At 33.1% G+C, this 23,043-nt stretch overlaps 1 protein-coding gene across 4 annotated transcripts in view; it reads right to left on the minus strand.

Moving 5' to 3' along the window:
* LOC134529513 (uncharacterized) overlaps positions 1 to 23,043 on the minus strand; it is a 159,521-nt gene that overhangs the window by 44,663 nt on the left and 91,815 nt on the right. For all 4 annotated transcript variants that reach the window (XM_063363671.1, XM_063363674.1, XM_063363673.1 and 1 more), the window contains 2 exons: positions 14,287 to 14,489; positions 3,757 to 4,007 (listed from right to left, as the gene is read on the minus strand). In XM_063363671.1, coding sequence (XP_063219741.1) covers positions 3,757 to 4,007; positions 14,287 to 14,489 — 454 coding nt within the window. The remainder of the gene's footprint in view (positions 1 to 3,756; positions 4,008 to 14,286; positions 14,490 to 23,043) is intronic.

Genomic DNA, 23,043 nt, shown 5'->3' on the forward strand with positions numbered 1-23,043 from the left:
ACAGTGTAAGGTCATATCACCAAAGAAAATCAAGCAAAATTTAAGAAATTGAGCATAAATAACTTAAATAATTAGTTATAAAGGCTGCTTGTACCATTTTTTTTTAAAATTCCATCCCAAAGGTAGTGAGATAGGGTGAGATAGTTTTTAAGTACTTAATCATTTATCCAGGAAAATTAAGCTAAAGTAAAGAAACTGAGCAAGAAATATATACATTACATATTTAATTATTTTATATTCGACCACAACAGGGATGAGTAGATGGTCAGTTTTTTGTTATGAAATTAATTTTCTGAAGTTAATCAAGTGAGAGGTAAAATAATAAGCATGATTTATAAACCTACAAATTTTACTATTTTCTTTACTACATGGTGCAATTCTACCCCTAAAGGATAAGAGGTTTGTAAGTATTGTTTTAACATTAAAAGTTATATCTACTAAACCAATCAAACTTAAGATACTGTCAGGTTTCAGAATTTTTAATTAACAAATTATTAAAATTTTAATGGTCCTTGGCTTGGACTCTTGAGTTTGCATAGCAGTCACGGTGGCACAACTCCGTAGCAGTGCATGTAGACACTTGTTTCTACACTTGCTTGCACTACATTCAACCATGTGGCATTACCACAGCTGTGCGTTGCACGTCCATAGTGCTGACGTTTTTGAGTAACACTGTGGCTTAAGTAGTGGGGGCTACGCTGGCATGCAGCTGACAAAACAGGGACCAACTCAGCTTGCTCAAACCCTGGTTACGAAATTTGGGTAGGACAGGGCTGAAATATTTTGGAACGTGTGACAGAGGCTTCTTAAACGGACGTGAGTGGTTGAGCGGTGCTCACCATAGGGAGAGGTACTGCCCCTTAGAGGAAATGAGTTTGTGATGTAAAGTTTGTAAGGCTCACTCTAGGGGAAGACTATACCTCTGAAAGGAAACAATTTAGGAGTTGAAAAGGTCCTTCCAGACTTAAGATGTAAGTTCGTTAAGGCACATACGGTAGGAGAGGCCCGAGTGTTTGTGTTAAAGTCATGGCCAGGCACAAATTATACATCTACAGGAAAATCATAAGTACTGAACAGTCACATCTAATGAGTAATGAGTAATCATAAATAAGGTTGAAGATAATTTTAAGTATCGTGTCATAATGGTTAGGATAAAGGTTGGAGTAGCTATCTCTATTTTGTATTAATACTTTTAAAGTTTATAAGTCATTGCTTGAGTGTAACTATAAATTATTCTGACCTTTTATATTAATTTGTTAAGACCGATTTTTAAATTTTAAATTTGTATAATAAATGTGCATTCTTTTTGAATTAGTGGCAAACTATTTTTAATTATTTTAGTCCGTAGTTTTAAGCATTTAAACTTCATGTATATGATGACAAAACTTAGGATTCAGTCAGTACTGATTTAATCTATCGCTGCAGCTTTGCTGTACTGTGTGACTGTCAAATTCTGAGTTAAGTTTACCCCCTATGCTTTGATAAGTTTAATGGTAACAGTGAAAAAAACAAAAACAAAAAAAAAAACATAAAACTCCAAGTTACATTTTGACTGGAAATATTATAGTTATTTTCATATCTACTTTAAATTAATTTATTTTATATCCCCTTCCCATTTTTATTTTTACACCACACTCCCTTTTACCATTATAATATTGTCAATGATTAGTAAACATAACTTAAACTAACATCTATTATTCATTGTTTTACAAGATATCACCTCTTCAGTTATATCAGTATATAGTACATTTGTCAAGATAAATTAGAAGTCAATATAAATGTTAAGTTTAATTTAAATATTATGTATTTCACACCTATGATAGTAAAAAAAAGGAAAAGCTTAGATTTATTTGGTTAACGAAAATGGCAATATTTACTAAAAATTAAGTTTTCATATAAGCATCCCTGTGGGAAAAGAGGCAAGGGAAATTTTTTTGGAATTTTGTTTAATTAACACTCAGCATACAAGGTAAGAAATCTGATACCTGTATTATAAATTTCAAATAAAATGTGGTTGTTTCAAAAATCTTAAAATAATTTAGATAGGGCCTATCCATTATAAGGTGACAATATTTAATTCCAAGCATAGCTAAAACCAAAATAAATTAAAGTTTAAATGTAAACAAAGGCATAATTCTTAAACAACAAAAAATTAACACGTATTTCACAATTTTTTAAATTAGCTCCATCATGAAATGAAAAGGAGGTAGTCCAAGTGTGATTTCATGAAGGTAAAATGTACCCTCGAATACACTGAAACAGGAGTTATAAAAATCCGGTACTTTATTAATACTCAAAACTTAACACTTTATAAAATATCAATCATAATTACGCATTCCCACTTTAGAAAATATCAATCATAAATGGTTTTGTAATTAATTAAATCTTATATAGACATCTGACATTTTATTGTGACAAACACTTAGTAAAAACTTTTGAAATAAATCACATACTTTTCTTATAATGGTCAAATATCAGCAATACCCTGAAAATGCACCAGCAAAACAACATGTTATTAGCTAGTTATGTGATGGAATAAGAACTTTATATGTTATTAACTAAATATTAATTATAATAAATAATTAGCACATTTTTAATATATTAATATAATTATCCATATAAGACCGTATTAATAAATTCATATTCAAAAATTGCCAAGGGTGCATAGCACAAGTTACATCAAGCTCCAAGGTTAGTTAACCTGCTATTGCTAAATGGATGACGTACATCTTGCAGGATGCTATGAGAAAGACGTTGCAATGATTATCAAGGTTTGTGGCTGTGACCATCTACGGTTGCTGAAAACACTTAAATAATTAAAAATTACGAGAAGATGGGAAATCGTGCTACAGGAAGAAAGTATGTTGTTGCGTAAAGCGTATATGTGACTAGAGTAAAAATAATATTTTTCTTTGAGTGATGGAGGTATTGCAATTAAAATTTTATTTGAACGGTGAGAATTTGTTGTGCCTTTCCTAACTTATTTTGTTTATAGTATTTTAAAAGTTTAATTGATTTTGATCATTTGTGGCAGATTGATGCTTCACTGGTGTAAACAAAACCGCTGCTGTCAGTAGCCACTTTACATTCATGAATTTTTTCCTTTACATCATGGTACACATATTATCATTTAACAGTTACCACAATAATATTTACTGCCCAATATTTAAAAAATGTATTTACATAAAGATTTTTTAATGTAAATATTGATACATTTAATAGTTCTCTTGTGGCAAGAATAAAGAGTAAAAATAACTGGTACACATCAACAACGGTACCCTGAATACTATTATTTTTACAGAAAACCTCAAAATATTTAAGTGTGTGAACATTATATAAGTCCATAATAAACATTCACTATAAACTTGGAACATGGTCCCAAGTTCTGTTTTTAAAATTTGGTGCAAAACTTATTCTAAACAACAAGTATTTCTTGTTATGATAGAAATATTAGGGGTGGGAGGCCTATTCAGGTATACACAGTAATAACAATGAGAGCACCATGAAATAAATGAAGTACTCTCTTGATACAAAGAGACAGTCAACTAGACAGAAATATAGCACTAATTCTAACTAGCATTCAAATACCATATATACTGTATGTAAAATGACTCATAGCCTGAATAAACTGTTTTGTTAATCTGGGCATAAAAAATATTTCACCATTATTATATATAATATAAAAGATCAGGTAATGTTGCTTGAGTACGTCTCAATTTCATGGTGATCTGATATTTTGCATAGAAATAAAATTACCTGATTAATTATGTCGACATAAAATTTGCCACATGAAAGGGCAAGAACCAAGTCTAAAACATGGTTCATTTGATCCTTTGTATTCTTTGTGCCAGATCGGCATGTAAACAACTTATATGCCTTGTTATTGCGAATGCATCTTAGGTACCAGTGAGCTAATCTTAGAGCTAACTTTCTAGGCTCCTGCTCACATAACAAATGCAGCCTTATAGATATCACGACTGCACTTTCTCTGCGGAAGAACTCAAAGGCTAAAACAAAATGAAAATTAATTAGAACTGATAAAAAAAAACCTTAAACACATTAATGAACAAACCCTTTATAACAAAAAAGTAGCACTAATATAATGAAAATAATGATAAATTTACCAATCTAATCTAGAAAACTGTAATTAATTTCATGCCATACAGTTAAGGGGCAAACAAGAATTAAGTTATGACCATATACAATTAAATAAGATAAATTTAGAATTGCATATACTTCTACTATAAACAATATTGTTAAATCATTTTTATTACAAAAAAAAATTATTTAGACACAGATGCAAGAACCATGTTCTATGGGCAAAAACATTAAGTTAAGTTCCTTAATACATAGAATGGTCTTTAATTCAGCACTCTATGGTTCGGCACATTTTGTAATCCAGAACCAACTGAACCACTCATATTCACACTTTTTCAGCAGGATTAAGGTGTTGTTTGACCTTGATAGCCATGTAGCATTACTGCACTGCTGGCATTTATAGTTGCCTCAGTGTTTATTATTAGTGTCAGGTTTCCTTTCAGTACAGGACAGAATTTCCTGTTTTCTATGTAAAAAGTTACATTTCATGTCCACACAACTGTGTACATACAGTATACTGCAAGATGTTCTCCAAGCCCAGCACCAGTTTTTAAAGTGTTAATAAGCATAAGCATATTACTCTCACTATACAACAAAAACAAAAAAAAGGCAAAAACAGAAACGTCATAATGAGTAATTTCAATATTATGTCTATAATTTATGTAATAAAAAAATAACTTAAGAAAGAAAATTGTTGCTTAAGGTATGAATCAAAAAAAAAAATACAGACTCAAGGCAGACACTAAAGAAGCCTAAAATTGAGATTCTGGATGCTGCTGTATAAACTTTGTTTAATACGAAAAAATCAGTAGCTGTGATTGGGCCTATGATCATTGAAAAAGCAAAACAGTTTTATAATGATCTTAATATCCCGCTATAAATATTAACATCACATTATAAACATGGCATAATAATATTAATCCCTCTACTGTGTTCAGAAATTACAAAAAAGGGAATTATCTTTGTCTTTACAACTCTATTAATGACTGTGACTGGTCACACTTTTATAGTTCTACTGATGTTAATGATCTAGTGGATCAACTAACAACTTGTATTGCTGAAAAAATTGATACTTATATACCTCTATCTAGAAATAAAAAAATTAAAATATCCTCCTTGGTTTTCCAGCGATTTAATACGTGCTCTTAAATCTAAAAAACATTTCCACAAGCTGTACAAAAGAAACAATAATTTACTCTACTATGCGCAGTTCTCTCATTTTAGAAAATCTGTGAAATCTCTAATTAAGCGCGACAAAATCCATTGGACTCAATAGACAAACAACAATATCAAGAAAAACCCTAAAAGTTTCTGGAGATATGTTAAATTAATGAAAGTTGGTTATTACGAACAACTTTCTCTTAAAGTAAATGGTGATATATCAAATGATCCGAACGTGGTAACGAATGTATTTGCTCAGTATTTCTCTAGTGTATATGTAACCCCAAATACTTCTCCCCCAATAACTAAATCGGTCAAGTCCTTTGAGACTATAGCTGTGCCTAAAATTTCTGAAAGTCTAATACTTTGGGCAATTAAGGACTTAAAATCAACTAAATTCCCAGGTCCTGATGGCAGTACCAATTTTATTCTTAAAGGCTGTGCCCAACTTTTAGTACCTCTACTTTATCACATTTTTAACACCAGTTTGAAAACGAATATATTTCCCAATAATTGGAAAATAGCAAAAATGATTCCTATTCATAAAAATGGTTCAAAATTAGATGTCTCAAACTACAGGCCAATATCATTACTTAATGGGTTCTCCAACATTTTTGAAAAAATTATAGCTAAATTTTTAAATTTTCAACTTTGTAATATTCTCACCAATAATCAACATGGTTTCAGGTCTGGTATGTCTACTACCACTAATCTTCTTACCTTTCTTAATCCTGTATATAATATAGTTACTAATAGGGGTCAGGCCGATGCCTGTTACTTCGACTTAGCTAAAGCCTTTGATACTGTACACCATTCCTTACTTCTTATTAAATTATCCCATTTAGGTCTTTGTGGAAACTATATCAATTGGTTCTCAAGCTACCTATCCAACAGAAGTTTTTTTGTATCGATCAACAATCATAGATCTTCTCAGTATAATGCGTGCTCTGGTGTTCCCCAGGGAGGTACTCTTTCACCTCTTCTCTTTAATATATTTATTAACGACATTACACAAGTACTTTCCTACTCTACTGGCATTCTTTTTGCGGATGACCTAAAAATCTATAAAATTATTTATTCTTTAGAGGATTGTGAATTATTACAAGAAGATATTATTAAAGTTAATAATTGGTGTCTAAGAAACCTGGTCAAACTTAATAAAGATAAAACCAAGGTCATATCTTTCACTAGGAAATACCATCCAATTAAATACTCATACAAATTAGCGAATTCTATTATCTCTCAAGCCCACTACACAAAGGATCTCGGTATCATTCTTGATTCAAAATTATATGTCCATAAACATGTAGATTACATATATTCCTATGCACGAAGAACTCTAGCGCTTATAAAACAACTCAGACTCACTTATCTCTCTTTACATGGCACTTATAAGATCAAAATTAGAATATGGTTCTGTTATCTGGAATGGCATCAACTTAACAGATACTGAAAAAATTGAAAGGATTCAAAATAAAGTTATAGATTTAATTATTACGAGGAACCTCCCATGCCCCACTTGGACACCCCTGGTAGACCGTAGGGCCTATCATGATGCCCTTTTTGTTCATAATTGTTACATTCATAAATTCAGATGTCCTTATTTTCTTGACAATACTGCCTTAAGAATTCCTCAATTCAATTCCCGCTTACGCTCTACTCTATGTACTCTTCATACTAATAATGATATTATTTATAGACTTATAACAAACTACAATAATCTATATTTGAATTCCAACAGTGTTTAATTATAAATTCTGATTTATGTCTGTCATATCTATATAATTTTTCCTTCAATTGTTCTCTTAACATTTAATGATATGATCTTACGTATATGTTTTATGTGTTATGGTTCTTTAACCTTTGTTAGTGTTTTGTCTGTTTTGTTATTATCACTGCTAGTGTGTGGTACTCTGGCTCTCGTTTGCTGGCCATCTGTAGATGTTTTCCTCCTATGGTACCGACGGAGGTGGGAGTCCATACACTGGTAGTGATAAATGTGTCCCTGTTATTGCATGTAGTGCACTAAAGTCTACGACTGTTGGTGGGCATGTGACAAATTACAAATAAATAAATAAAATAAATAAATATAGAAAGCGACTGTTCTGTTTTCTGATTGTCTTAAAAAATTTAAAATCTAACGCAGAACCTGGAGGCCGGAAGCAGCTGGAGAGCTCAGATAAGCCGATGAAAATGCTGCTAAAGATAAAAATTAAAGCAGCCTTGTTGAACAGTGGGATGGAGCTGTGACAGAATTCAAATGGTGTTGAGGGGAAGGAGTGCCACAAAAAACCTATTGGCCCCACTATGTTTACCACTTGTGAATACAGACCAACATACAAAAAAGTTATGGTTGGACTGGTACTAATCCTGAATCTTCTGAACCCTGAAGACTCCCAGAAACCAATTTTGATTAAAATTAGCTAATGTGGTAAATAATTGTCAGAAATCTTCAACATCAAATATTTATTACATATAAATAATGAATTGTATTGCCTAGAAAACCATGTGTACATGCCATATTTCAAGTTGACGGATTATGAGGTAGTAGGTGAAAATGTAGTAAGATTTCACAATTGCATGCAAGCGAAGGTAATATTAAGCTTTAAGGGGGGGGGGGGGGGGCTGATTTTAAGTACGTTGTTTGCAAAAAGTAAATTGCTGACTAAAATGGGATTTTCTTTCTGGCACACTTTGTAAACAGTTTTTTTTTTGTTAAGCCTTATAGGGCCAACCATTTAAACCATTTGGACCCATCAAAATGGAAATTGCATCAAGATTGCTCACTTTATCTAAAGTCTTGTTACACGTGTCTACACAAATTAGACATTCCATTTATGAAATACACATGCCACTCGAAGTAACGCTAATTCATTTCAGGAAAACACAGCGCTAAACAAAACAGCGCTAATCAAATACATTTTTTCCATACAAGCTTTTGTTAACCAAAATAATTATTTTCCAATCAGGTAAGTGAGCTTGCTGGAAAACATTTTAATCAAGACATTACTCTCATTAAAACCAATTTACAGTACTAAAATATGTCTAAAAACATTTTAAGTACATTTACATAAACATGGAGTAACATTTTGAGAGTAAACAACCTAAAAGTTAAAGAATCCACGAGCCGCATTGTTTAATAGAGCTTAAGCATAACACTCCTAAAAGGCTCCAAATACATTTTCTGAGTTAAAAATAATAATATTATAGGAGACATTTAAATTCTTATAAGATTTTGAAAATCATAAACTAAATATTTTCTATTATTAGAAATATTATTTAGCCTGCCAATGTCATTCCAGACACTGTTTTTACTAAATGTGTGTGTGTGTGTGCCATGATTTTTCACTAGCGCATCCTAGGAGACTCGAGGTAAACTAGCCCTGAACTCTTATGACTTATCTATCCACAGCTGCTGCTAACTTACGGAATGACGTAATATAAACGTTAGCTCAGGCCGTCGTCAGAGATAAATACTCAATGAAGGAAGCGAATAGCTATTAAGGAAAGAACAAAATATTGTTTGTTGATTCATCACATTATTAATTCATTGCAGTTTGTATTTAATGAAAAGTACTGTTGCCATACACATGCATTAAATAAAAATTCATGTAAAAGAAAAAAGTGCTACTTCAAATCTATGACTGCGCAAATCATGTCATAATTTATCAATGTCGTTACTTCAAAACTGCACAAATCAAACAGTGTTACTTTCAAGGGGCGGGTGTACTATTTTATTAAATAACTAAATAACTTTAAAAGAAAAAAAAACACAATGACAATCTAATCAACACCCAACAAGGCAGTAAATTAATAATTTTAAAAAAAAAATTCTAAAACATTATTTTTTAACAGTTAAATTTATATCCCACCAGTAAAAATACAAGCAATAATATCATAAATTTTTTACCATATATTACAGTTTTCTTACTTACTGTATGGAAATTCTGAACCATTGTCAAAAAGGCCAGGTAATTTGATTAAACTGAACTTCCACAGCCCTACATACAAATTAAAAAAAAAAAACTAAACAATGCATTTAAATATCACCAAACTAACATGAAATAAAATGTCCTGTAAAATGCAACTAACTAATAAAAATAAATTTTAAATCAATAATTCAGTATTTCCAGTATGGTTTACGAAATATTCAATGTCCCATTCTCGCATACTGAATGGACATTTAATATTATTTCACACACCTGTTGACATCACCATCACCAAATTCAATGAAACTTAGGACTTTAACAGTACAGGTGCAGGAAAGTGAAATCTCAAAGTTACAGCCCCCTGTGAATAATACTTTTTATACAGCAGAGTTGCCAACTTGCAGAAAAAGTGGAAATTTTGCTGTGCAAGGTCCAATAAAAATATTTGTAACTTCCTTTGCAGTTGAGTGAGAACCTTGATGTAGGGCTCAATAGAAAGCTAGAAAAGTGTACTTTGAGATAAAAATAAGTTTTACGAAATTTAAAAGAAATTTGTTTCAAAGGTCATGTTCATGTAACCTGTGACCTTGAAAATTTTGAAAAGTGTATTTTTGAAAAATGTGAAAAAATTATATTTTATGAAGTGCATTATTGGCTATAAGTGACATAAGTTTCATTTTGGGATGGATCTGGGATCAAACACTAGAACATTGTGAATTAGGCCATGTTCACTAAAACTACTCTAGTAAGGCATTAACACAATCAAAAAAATGGCGTAGCTTTAAGTCATTCGTGGATTTAACACTGAATTAATTCCTATATATGATTCATTTACTCATTACCAATACTGCAGGTTACTGTTGCTTCCTTTCCTTTAGTTGGCTTTCCGAGGTCTTTGTGTCAAAGGCTGTTTAAACATATGTCCTTCCAGTTGCTGTTCTTGGATCTACAGTTGTGAGCACATCTTCAATTGAAATCTTCATAACATCTGAATGCTGGGGATATACATAAGATGCAGGAAACTAATAAGAACTTCATGAGAACTTTCTTCTACTTTCAGAACACATCCCAACCACCACCCACTTCCGTACATGCATGTCACAAAACCTTTAACTTCATTCACAGACAATGTACATTTAATTTTATTCATGTAGTGAGTTTCACCTTCAGTTTCACTAGAAAATCTCTTCACAATTATTTCCTCAGATAAAACAGGCAGGAAGGCATGATGCTTCTGAGTTCCAGGTATTGGTTTAGCATTTGCACATCTTTCAGACAACACCTTTCTTTCATTCATTACCTCTTCCTGAGTGACATAAGCAAATTTCATGTTATGCAAACTACTTACAGCCCATTCAAACAGTTGCCGTGGGGTCATATTTGGTCTGTGTAAGGACGTTGCAGACTTGCCCTGGCTACTAGTCGCTTTCGCGTTCCCCCTAGACCATCACATGTATTCTTGCCATGAGAAGTGGCAAAAAAAGTGCCACTCAGCTCCAACTCCAAAATCATTTACATGATACATCAAATTTGAGAAGTTACTTTTATTCTTGTATTGAGCAGCACAACCATCAGAGAAGTAATATATTTTACATAAAGTGACTTTTTCTTTCAAAAATGGAATAAGATGTGTAAGAAAAGTATGTACTGCAATGACATCATGTTGGAGACAATCAGAAATTATTGTTAGGTTGGTAGAAATTATTTCCTCTCTTCACTCATCACGGTAGTTTATTGCAAATGGATGAAGTGTAGCCTGTGCATTGTTCCAATAGAATCCCTGAACTTCATCTTGCATAATGAAAGAATAATTTTCTGCAAAATCACATACAACTACCTCACCAACATCTAATTTTTTTCAGATCCTTTAGGTAGTTCCCTTGTTGGTATGCGATGAAAGAGTGAGTTTGTAATATTAATAATTTAGAAATTAACAATTCTATGAAATCATCAGATGACTTCACAAGAACTTCAAGTGTGTAAACTTTTGATGCAACCCACTGCTTGAATGTTACAGTTTCAATTGAATTCTGCTCCAATGTAGTCTCCAGTGATTTTCATATGTTATCAGGGTCTGGACATTCTGCACACTCATGGAAAAAACATTTAATTTGGGGAGGATTACACATCATTTGAGCCACATAGTGGTGATATGTTAACAGATTTTCTCTTTCCATGAGTTTGGCCAAATTACAGCCTACTATTAACAACTTCATATTTTGGTGTGTTACACAGACACACATAGTGTGTGTCCCACTAGATCCTGCCAAAACCACATATTTAGGCCATAGAGATGCAAATTTGGAGAAACCTTTTGACACTTGGATGCTCCTGTTTGAACAAGGCATATACTTCTTTCAGATTGTTTAGTAGGAGCCTCTTTTGTTTGTGTTCTTTGGTATCGCCAATTCGAATAGTTACAAAGTCCTTTTTACCAGGCATCATTCTGCTTACATTGTCGTTTGAATAAAACATCTGAACAATATTGACGACACTGCAGTATAGATTTCTCCCTGGTTTTGGATTAGGTGATGTCATTATTCCACTTTCCTTCACTAACTTCTTTGATGTTCGTATCATGTAGTTCGTTGCAGTTGGGAGTTCCTTCTGTATTCTGCTAATACTCCAATCTTTAGGTAAAATAGTAAAAATTTGCACTTTCATACTTCTTTCTGTACACACTTCAAACTTTTCCTTAAATTGTTCTAATATATTTTCATCACAAATTTTTTCCTGTGATACTCCTACGTCTGGTACAGGGATTTGAAATATTCTTTCTTGAATTGCAGACAATATTTTCATTACTTTTCCTTGCATATTTTGCTGTTCTCACTTTTCTTTTCTTTATGGGTGATTCCCCTATACTTGGTAGACTGTTATTAAATGTGTGCAACACTACATCCATGCTTGATTCCTCTTCATCACTGTCAGTTGAGCTTTCCTCTTCACTGTACTCTTCCTCCCGTGTAGTACTTGCACTTGCTATTGATGAGATTTGTTTCCGACATGAATCACATACCTTCTGTCCAGTCTGCACGTGTGGTTGTTTCTGTATCATCCACTGAAGTACATTTCTCAACTGTTTTTTGCTGCTTTTGTGACCCTGAATATTTAACGGATTACAGCACTGTGTAGTTATGTAATTCTTTTCCATTGTTGCAAAGTATTTGTCAATACGGCTAAACTTAAGAAATTCACACCAAATGTATAGCACTGTTGTCAATGACAAAGCTGCACTAAGACTGACCTTGCTTTGTAAGACTGACGTGATTATATACACTTGTCTGAACTTGCTCTAAGAACGTTGGGTGCAAAAGTGGCTCAATTCCACTGCATCCCTAGTCAGTATTTGAGATGTAGCTTATGTTCCCAGATCCATCCCAAAATGAAACTTATGTCACTTATAGCCAATAATGCACTTCATAAAATATAATTTTTTCACATTTTTCAAAATTTTCAAGGTCACAGGTTACATGAACATGACCTTGAAACAAATTTCTTTTGAAATTCGCAAAACTTATTTTTATCTCAAAGTACACTTTTCTAGCTTTCTATTCAGCCCTACATCAAGGTTCTCACTCAACTACAAAGGAAGTTACAAATATTTTTATTGGACCTTGTGCAGCAAAAATTCTACTTTTTCTACAAGTTGGCAACCCTGCTGTATAAAAAATATTATTCACAGGAGGCTGTAACTTTGCTAGTGCACTTTTCTGCACACCTACTGCTAATTTGCCAAGTTTTTTTTTAATTCGGAGATGGTGATGCCAAAAATTATTATTTTCTGGTTGATTTGGCATGGAATGACCCGGATTGCAAAATTCGCTATGTCTAAGCAATATATAAATTATGCTCATTTTGTTTCTTTTAATAAAAAAAAATGTTGGAAGCAAATTGTAAGAATGGCTAGAATGCTATACAAGCAGTAAACTATACAGAAATAGTGTCAGAATTTAATAAATTTAATCACAATATGAATATGATGATGGTGAATTATCTTAGTTCTGACTGCCACAAAAAAAATAAACCTATCAATGCTCTCTCAAAAATCCGCAAAGTAGTGGTCACGTGTTTGAATATTTTTGATTGGAAAAAAAATATTCTACATATATAACCAAGTTGCAATTGCTGACTACAAAACTTTTAAGTTAGCTAATGGTTTTATTTGTGGCCAGGATGTGAAAAAAAAAAAAAAAAAAAATATTGGCAAAGATATCACACTCGCTATTCTCGAAACTTGTTTGCAAATAGTAAACAGAAGTATATTTTGTTGTATGTAAAGCTATATATTTACTATGCCTATAACATTGAAACTGCTGGTATCCCTAATATATAAACTAAGTACTGATATTCAGTATAATTATTATAAGGAGGAGTGAAGTCATGTTCGTCTTTACTGGTTTTCCATTAACACCCCAGGAAAATACTAGGATGGTTTTTATAAAGTATGCCTAATTGATGCCCTCTCCAATGACTTTTGCATCATTTATTTTAAAATCTGAAATTATCTTACTCCTAGAAAAAAAATCCCAGTAAAAATAATTAAATATTTGTTTTTGCAAATTAAAATTACATAAAAAATACTGGGTTAAATGTTTTTGAACAAAAGATTTTATCCAAGTCTAATGTTCAAATAATATCACAATTCTCAATATTAAGACATTCAATAACAGAATACCAAAATTATAAGGAAATTAATGTTTTAGATATTAATATTATAAAATGTTTTGATACTATTGATGAATTGGATACTTAGGCCTCCATTGATATTATCAATATGATTGATATTATAAATATTATTCTATCAAAATTTGTAGATATGTGAATAAAATATCAATAAAAAATTCATGATATTGAAAGCCCAAACTTAGGCCATCATAAGGGTACAAACAATATAAATCAAGAGTTTTCTGTAGTCCACAACTCAATTTTACAGTATTAACTGTTCACTTTCTATTAAATGGTCTTACAAAAATATGACTTTTATTTCTATGAGCAATAAAATAAAAATAATTAATGTTCTTTATGTAGTGTGATTATAATTTGGATCATTAAACAACTGACTTTGTAATATCATAAAATATTACCAACCACTTACCAACTTCATCAGATGGTGAGTTAAATAACAACTTCATTAACAGATTGCCACCCCAAGGACTTTCTATGAGATGCAACAATTCAGTCACTTTCTCTGTAGCATAGTAGTTACACTGGCATCTCAGCAGTGCAGCTTTAACAAGTTCATAATAAACCTTTTGATTATAATACCATTCTGGCTGTAACACTACATATACAGTATACCTGAAAACAAAATAAAACCAAATATTAAGATTTATGACTAGATGTAAATATTGCACATTCCTCAGCTCCCAAGCATTTTTCATATTTAAGAATTTAAGTAAAATTACAAAAAAGTAAAAACTATGCAGTTTTATAACACATAACTATATCAAACTAAAATAAAAACTAAAAAAATATTTTTCATAATATGTGTCCCAGAGAATTCTCTTTATAGCTAATGTCAATTAGTACAGAGAACTTCTGCCAAAATAACATACCCATAAATTTTGAGTAAACTTGCATGTTCAAAATTAGCCAACAATAACATGACCTTAAAACTATGTTATATATGTTTCAAAATACAAATCTTTACTAAGAGAATACTGTACATATTTTTTATTCCATTACCTTAGGAATGAACTAACTTGCACTGCCTTTACACATTATATCATTTACAAAACTATATAAGCCCTCAAGTAGTGTGGAAACAAACCCTCAAGAAGTGTGGAAACAAAACTGAATCCCTTCAAGAAGAATCCAGAAGTATGTCAAGTCACACACAGTACCGAGAAAGATTTAGTGGAACACAACATTTCATTCTTTTCTTTTTAACATCAAAAAGTCCAAACGTCTACATTCTATTTTACTGCACTTATACATAAGTACCTTATTTTGTTTTAAATTAACACTCACGCACGTACGCGCACACACACAACACAAAACACACACAAGACACAAATTAAATTGGAGTTGAAAAGTCAACAAAAATTATAGTGAAAATTATTTTAAAAACAAAATTTTATTAGGTACAGCAAAACCCCTTATTTGCAGTTTTCATGGGGACAAAGTAAAAAAGTGTAAAAAGCGGGAAAGTGTAAATAAAGGGAAAAATATAAAAAGGAGTACAGTTTACCTTATTTAGTATTTTTTTTCCTTTTGTTTAATAGCACATACTATAATGCAGGTACAAACAACAACAAATTTTACTCTAGTATTTAATCAATTAATTTACCACATTTGACAAAAATAAAAAATGAATGAAAGCCAAAATGTTTTTCTGATTACTCCCTAACAAAAAAACCTGAAATTTTCTTCTGCTTGCTTTATTGGCTGTTCAAGGAGATTATTTGCCTCTCCAAATTATAAAAGTTATCAAATGAACTAGCACTGCCTTCAGAACTTGATATATAACTGCGCAATGTTTGAAGAGCTGCGAGCACGTCTCTTGTAGTAGGAACTGGTTCTTCTTGCCCCTCTTCTTCTTCATCTTCTTCTTCTTCTTCTTCTTCTTCTTCAGAGTTGGTGATGACACTATTGATAATGTCTTCCACACACTGGACTTGTGAGGTAACTACCTGCTGGTCAATTGCCACATAGTCCTTAAAAGACTCATTTTGAGACAGTTGGCAATACTCAGGCACATCCTCTATGATGGTGACACCATCATCTTCACTGGCACTACAACCTGCCTCTGGAAAAAAAAAAGCCTGCCTTCGCAAAACAATTTTGGATTGTTGTAACTGTGACCTATTTCCATGCTCTAGCTGTGAAGTGTAAGGCTGTCAATACATCAATCTTCATTGTCGAGGGATCCTTACTGCTGTCAAGCATGGTCACAGCTCTTGTGACCAGGTATTTTCGGTACAGGAACTTGAATGACTGTATAATACCTAGGTCCAGTGGCTGTAGTTCACTGGTGCAGTTCGCAGGGAAAAAAACAACTTCTGTATTACAAAGCTGTACGTTGCCCATGTGTGCAGGGCACTGGTCAATAAACAAAACAATTTTCCTGTTTTGTACACACATTTTGGCATCAAGTGCATGAAGTTGGCTCTGGAACAGTGCACTCGTCATCCATGACTTTTTGTTTGCTGTGTACTTGGTAGGAAGGGTGTGTACGTTTTTGAAACACCTGGGTTTCATAACCTTGCCAATAACATAAAGAGGCAACTTTTCACTTCCATCAGCATTTGTACACAAAAGTACAGTGATTCGTTGCTTACTTAACTTTCCTCCATGGCATTTCTCACCTTTAAAAGTGAAGGTTTTGTCAGGCAGAACACTATAAAACAATCCACTTTCATCAGCATTAAATACATTTTTCGGAGAATAGCTGGCAATCTTCTCCATAAGCTGAGTTTCCTTCCAGTGTTCCACTGTCTCTTCATTCACACTCTTGCTCTCGCCGCACACAACTTTGTAAACAACATTATGGCGTTGTTTGAACCTGTCTAGCCATCCATTGGAAGCTGTGAAATCTTCAATGCCAAGCCAGGATGCAATCACACGAGCTTTTTCTCGCAAAATGGACCCGCTGATTGGAAGATTCGCAGAATGTGCACCCACAAACCACTCCACAAGAATATCTTCAATTTCTTTAAATTTTGATTCATTACAGTATTTTCATTTTTTTGCACTTGGGCCGCATTTTGCTGCATTTTCTGCAATGCTATTACGATTCTTTAAAATCGTATAGAATGTGCTGATGGGAATTGAAAGTTCTTTTGCCAAATCAACTCGTGTTCCCACAAACTCGCCTGCTTTTGCAATTATGTTTAATTTTTCCGCCACTAAAAACGTATGCCGCTGCCTTTTCTCCATTACGTAACCATAAACGATAGACTTCACTGATGAAAATAAATTCAAAATAAAAGGAAACTTTTCACACAATATTTACTACCACGTTATTCTCGCAATCTATTTACCGTTACTGGATATTGAAATTCCTTAAATACCATAATGTACGCAGAATGTAAACATGCAGTTGTGTATGTGATTAAAATATTGTCCAGAAACTCGACAGTGCTCGCAGCGCAAATAGAGCCAGCACAACTTCATCGTCATCTTGTAATGTGTTTGTTGTGGTTTTTGATATGAACGCAATCTTTGACGTGTTTCACATGTTTATTCTCTGACAATTCTTTTACAGTTTCATCATCTATGGCGACTGCACTAAGTTGTTTATAGTTGTTACGTGACGTAAATAGCGGGATGGATTCGATTTTTGAGATGTAATTCGCGTGAAAGTATTGTATTGGACTAAATGGGAACCAAACGGGATCTGAAGAATATAGTGCAAATAACGGAAATCCTAAATAACGGTAATATAAATAAGGGGTTTCGCTGAAATATACAAGAGGAGAAAAAAAGCCAGATTCCACTCATAGGCCTATATGAGACACTATTTGTCCAATCCTTACCCTTGCCCACATGAAAAATTATTGTTGCAATGAGGATGTAACCGATTCAGATACATACATTCAATTTTTACTGATATGTGACTGTTAGGCATATACAACTTCACAAACATACTTATTTAAATAATTTCCTGCATTTCATGGTTGGCTCTTACTAATTTCACTTTTAAGACTTTTTGAACACCAGCCATAGATGGTCTAAAAATTTTCACATCACATTTGATATTCATTATTTATATTTAAAGTCAAGTCTTGAACATTATAATCTAATAACTAAATGTTAGTAAAATTAACAAATCTATTTTTTTATAATGCATAAAAAGAAACCCTTCAATTAATATTTTAAAATGAAAAATTCACCCATCACACATCTTACATGCTATAAAACTGATAAGTTGTAATGACAACGTCATGTACTTTGAGTTCAGCGCGGCGTAGTTGCAACCCCTCCTACCCATTCCCCCTCCTTTCCCCTTTAGATACGTCATGATTCCTTCTCCTTCCAACTGGTAATTGATCCCCCACCCTTCAGGTTTACTGCGCTTGCGCTGTTCCCCTTCTGGGGCGAGCTATTCGAGGATTTTCGGCGCTGGGTCACCATCCGGTTCAGCTGTAGCTAGCGACAGTGTCGGGTCACTTTGCATTTGAGCAGCATGTAGTTCTTTTTGTAACTCTTTAAGTCAGTTAGGGGTACGGTGCTGGCGAGCTCTCCACATGCAGACCTGCCAACATTCAAATTTAAAAAATCATGAGGTCCTCGATAAAAATTTCTAGGCCCATAAATACAGTTGAGATATAAAAAACAACAAATGAGAATCTTTAAATTAAAATGACATACCTGTGCATATGTTACATGGTCTCTGCTTCAAAATTTATTTCAACAAATTATAGGTTGCAGATTTAATTTAGTTGAACATAATTTAGCGCTGTCGTGTAGTGATCATGCAGGGCCGCAACTAAAAAAGATGTAAAATAACATTATGCTCGTGTAACACTATTATTACTGTTCACAGCAAAATTAATTTTTTTATTGGAAGCAATACACTTCACGCGTTAGTTGTGTTTTTTTGTAGCGACATGTTTCACAATGTCTCCTCTTCCACTATGCAAGATAGAAAAATCAGCACGGCACACGCTACAAAACGCAAAATTGCTTCCTTTACGTGACTCGAGTATTGATGGAGACTCGTTACTGTAAGCTTTCGTAAAACTTGTTTTGTAACTTTTACAAACAAAATTTGGGGCCCCAAAAAATCGTGAGGAAACACTATTTTGGCGTGAGGGCTTGAGATGGACCTTAAAATCGTGAGCCTCACACCAAAATCGTGAGAGTTGGCAGGTCTGCACATGGTAAGCTTCTTCGCGGAACTTGGGTTTGCGTGCTTGGGCACCAACAGGTTGTGGCCCTGTTCTTAACGTCATGTGATCGTTATGTAGCTTTTTAAAATTTCTTCTAAATTATTTGTTTCGGCTTGCCATTTGGAAATTACGTTTGGAAGTTTGCAATAGGGTAACATGTCAAGTTGTCTCGTGGTTCGTACGGTTTTGTGGTTAAATAATTTTTCAATTCCTTTTCTTTTTTTTTGGTTGTAACTGTATCTTGCTTTGCCAGTTCTGTATTGTTTTCCGGTCTACGTTAATAGTGTAATCCGTTTGAGGCATGATGTGCTGTATCTATTTGACCCTTTCTCTTTTTGACATTCACAGCTGGCTAGCTTTGCTTTGTGAGAGTCCGATTGCGGGACTTGATAATGTAAAATATAATAGTTTCATGTTATGCTTATAGTTTTGTACAAGTATTGAATGTTACAGTTACAGGGATCCGTATTATACAGTATTATCTGCAAATTATTCAACTATGTATTTTGTGAAAGAAACTATTTGTATTTATTTATAATGTACCTATTTACAGTTGAAAGGATAGTAATTACAGAAGACGTAAAGATAAAATTTAACTTTGCTTGTACCTACAACAACACACCTCTAGTAGCCATTCCTAATTCAGCTTAGGACTTTGTCAAATGTTTTAAGGTACATATTTTGTGAGGGTATTTTTTATAGTTTATCCATGCGTGGGTTGGAGGTTATTTGCTGATCTGCAACAAGTACCCTCCAAAGTTATAAATTTACTTAGCTTCAAAATAATTATCAGTATCTTATATAACATAGCCATCTAAATTACAGTTTGGTTTTGTAGACTCTAAGTGACCAGATAATACAACTGAATCTTTGATAATACAACTGAATCTTTGATAGTGAATAAATGTAATGTGACCGTAGCATAATCATAATTTTTTTACAGAGTACTAGAAGACAGGTAACAGTATCATGAGCTCTTAACAGAAAACCGATCCCCAGCCAAGTGCAAATCAAGCATGCTAGAACATAACATAACAGAACACATAACAGAACTTCATAAAATAATGTTGCAGGGCTTACAGTACATACTTAGAATTTTTGATACATGTGATATGCTCATAATACTGCAATACAGCTGGAAAGTTATATAGTGGTGAAAAATTAAAATGCTTAAATTTCTTAAAATTAATAGTACTTATAAATGTTAAGAATAGCATTCTTTGAATGTAAAATGTAGATATTTTTTTGTTCACAAAAATTGATTTTTTTAAAAGATTTATTTTTGGTAATCAGTGAGCAAGCAGAAATTAGTGATATACAAAGCAATATTGATAAAACAAATTGGGAAATTTTTTTATGAATTTCATTGATTTTGTTTGCAAACACAAAAAATCAGAAATAAAAAATTTGCACTTTATTTTTTTGGTACTAGGCTCAATGGCCTTTAATTTTTTGTGAGACACTTGTAAACTAAAAAATGTTATGCACTAGTAACCGTGTTGTAACTATATCAGCGAGTATTCATTACACAAAGCAAGGGTAACTCACTCGCTCACAAGAGGAGTTCTATTAAAGTATGATATAGTTAATGAAGCACTGTTTTCTAGTTTATTTTTACTATTTTTTCATGTATTAACAACACTATGGTTTTATTAATTTTGTTCAACTGTTTTTTCTTTTCTTCAAAACTTAAACACACTTTAAATGAAGTGTTGGCAAGCAAGTAGCAGAAAAAAAAGGACCAGATTATCTTCACTTGAGACAAAATTAGCAGCAAGATAATGCTTGATTATACTGAATATACCTAGTAGAAAGTGTATTTATTTGCTATTTGAAGTAATATATGAAAACTATAGCGCAGGACAACAGATAAATTTTTGTGCTTAGACATTGTCACTAGTAAGGACATTTGCATATAATTGGGAAAAAAAATTAAATGTTTTATTGTTAAAGTTGGCATGGTCTTTCGTGTTTGACTATTCCAGTAAACAAGTTATTTATTTAAGGCGATTGGTGCATGTAAAAAATGGTGACAGCTCCGAAAACAATGAAATTGGGATCAGTTGATCACTAAAGTGTCTGGATGCATCTGTAGGTGGCCGTTATTGTGTAGGGAGGCCAGGAGCTTAGTTCCAGTGCGTCACTGGCGGGATGGCCTTCGGACAGGATGGATGTAGATGGAGCACGCTCTGCGGCCTGGCATAAGAAACTAGCAGAAGCTCAAAGGTATCTTGCTCCCACTCCCACACACAGCCGATACAATTCTACTGTGGGTGGAGGAGAGGAAGGCTTATAAGCTTTCTTTTTCATCAGTCCTACGCTTCGTCCAAGGGGGGAGGACGGCAGGTTGTGGCAGTGGGAAGTGTCTTGGTGTCGGCTGTCCACGGCTAAGATCACCTTTGCGACTACAGTTCGAGGAGCTGGATCACATTTAGGTAGTTGAATCGACTTGCCACTGTACTATACCACATTGTGAAACATGATTATAACTTTCCCATGCCTAAATTCTGCAATAAATACATTATATAAAATTGTAAATACAGAGCAGTGGCCAGCAGCAGCTTCCTGTTGAAGTCCCGGCATCGCAGGTGAGTCCGTTGCCTTGACGAGGATATCTTATAGTGAATTGTGATGTTATATTACTTGTGTGTTAAGGCAATTGATGATTAAATAAAAGGAAAAGGTTATTTCACCTATCGTAAAATTAGAGAATTGTTACTTCTGTATAGCTCTACCATAAGTAGGAAGTTTAAACAACACAAAGAAAGGGAATGTAACAAATTTATTGAGCAAAACAAATGGAATTTGTTTAATTGTACACAGCATTTACATTCACAGGTTACAATAAGAGTCTGACGTTGACCGGGGCTTCACCCAATATGTCTGATTGAACTAAACTCCCTTCCTTGATCTTTAATTTAAATTGGAATTAAACGTTTTAGAAGAGGTAAAAGTATATTAGAACAGCCTTTTATAATGAAATTGGGTATGTCATCTGGACCAGTTGACTTACATGATTTGAGAGCCTTGATACCCCAAAGAACCAGGCTTTCAGAAACAGGAAATATTGATATTGTATTAGTGTTAATATTGGTAGGGGGTACATAGGGGTGGTAATTAGATTGTACATATACACTTGAAAAACACTGAGCAAAAGTGTTAGATAATACCTGAGGATCATTAGTAACATCATTAATTTTAAGACACATCTTTATAATTACCAATTTTCATTATTTTTACATAATGCCATAAGTTTTTTGGGTTATTTTTAATATTATTGTTTATCATCAGAGTCCATTGCATTTTATCACGTTTGATCATGTCTTTTACTTTTTTCCTGAAGTAGAAAAATTGAGTATAGTATAGACTGTTATATCTTTTATACAGTTTATGGAAATGTTTCTTCCAATTTCAATGCTTGTTTTAATTCATAAGAAAACCAGTAAGGATATTTGAGGCTTTTTTTTTGGGAAGAAGGTATAACAAAGATTTTTCACATAAACGGGTATTAAGTTGTTCAAAAAAAAATTGATGTCGGAAGTACTGTAAAAATGAGACCTATCATGATTATTTAGCGAGTTATATAAACTAAGAAAGTCACCATTTCTGTACTTGTGAAATACAGATAATTTATTGTAGCCATTGACATATAATCTAAAGTCAAGCAGGTTAATGTAAGGAAGGGTATTTATTATTAGTCTGTCTCAGACCCATACTAGAAATAAAGTTAACCAGGTTCTGACCCTTATTTCTGATATACAAGTTTAGAATACGAGGGTTTGTATTGTTTGAACAGTCGACCCCGGGTGCAATGAAATCACCAATTAGCACAAAGTCATCATGGCAGGAACCAAGTTTTTCTTCTAATGTTTCTAGGCAAGATAGGTAAAGATTACACAATGTGTCAGGGGGCAGGTAAACATTGCCAAGAGTCAAGAATTTTGTTGGAGTTAATTTGATTTTTACCCACTCAGCTTCAATACCTGGATAGTTGTGTTTGGTTATTAGTTAAACTGAAG

This window comes from Bacillus rossius, chromosome 2 (genome assembly GCF_032445375.1).
Source record: "Bacillus rossius redtenbacheri isolate Brsri chromosome 2, Brsri_v3, whole genome shotgun sequence".
In the NCBI taxonomy this organism is placed as follows: domain Eukaryota; kingdom Metazoa; phylum Arthropoda; class Insecta; order Phasmatodea; family Bacillidae; genus Bacillus; species Bacillus rossius.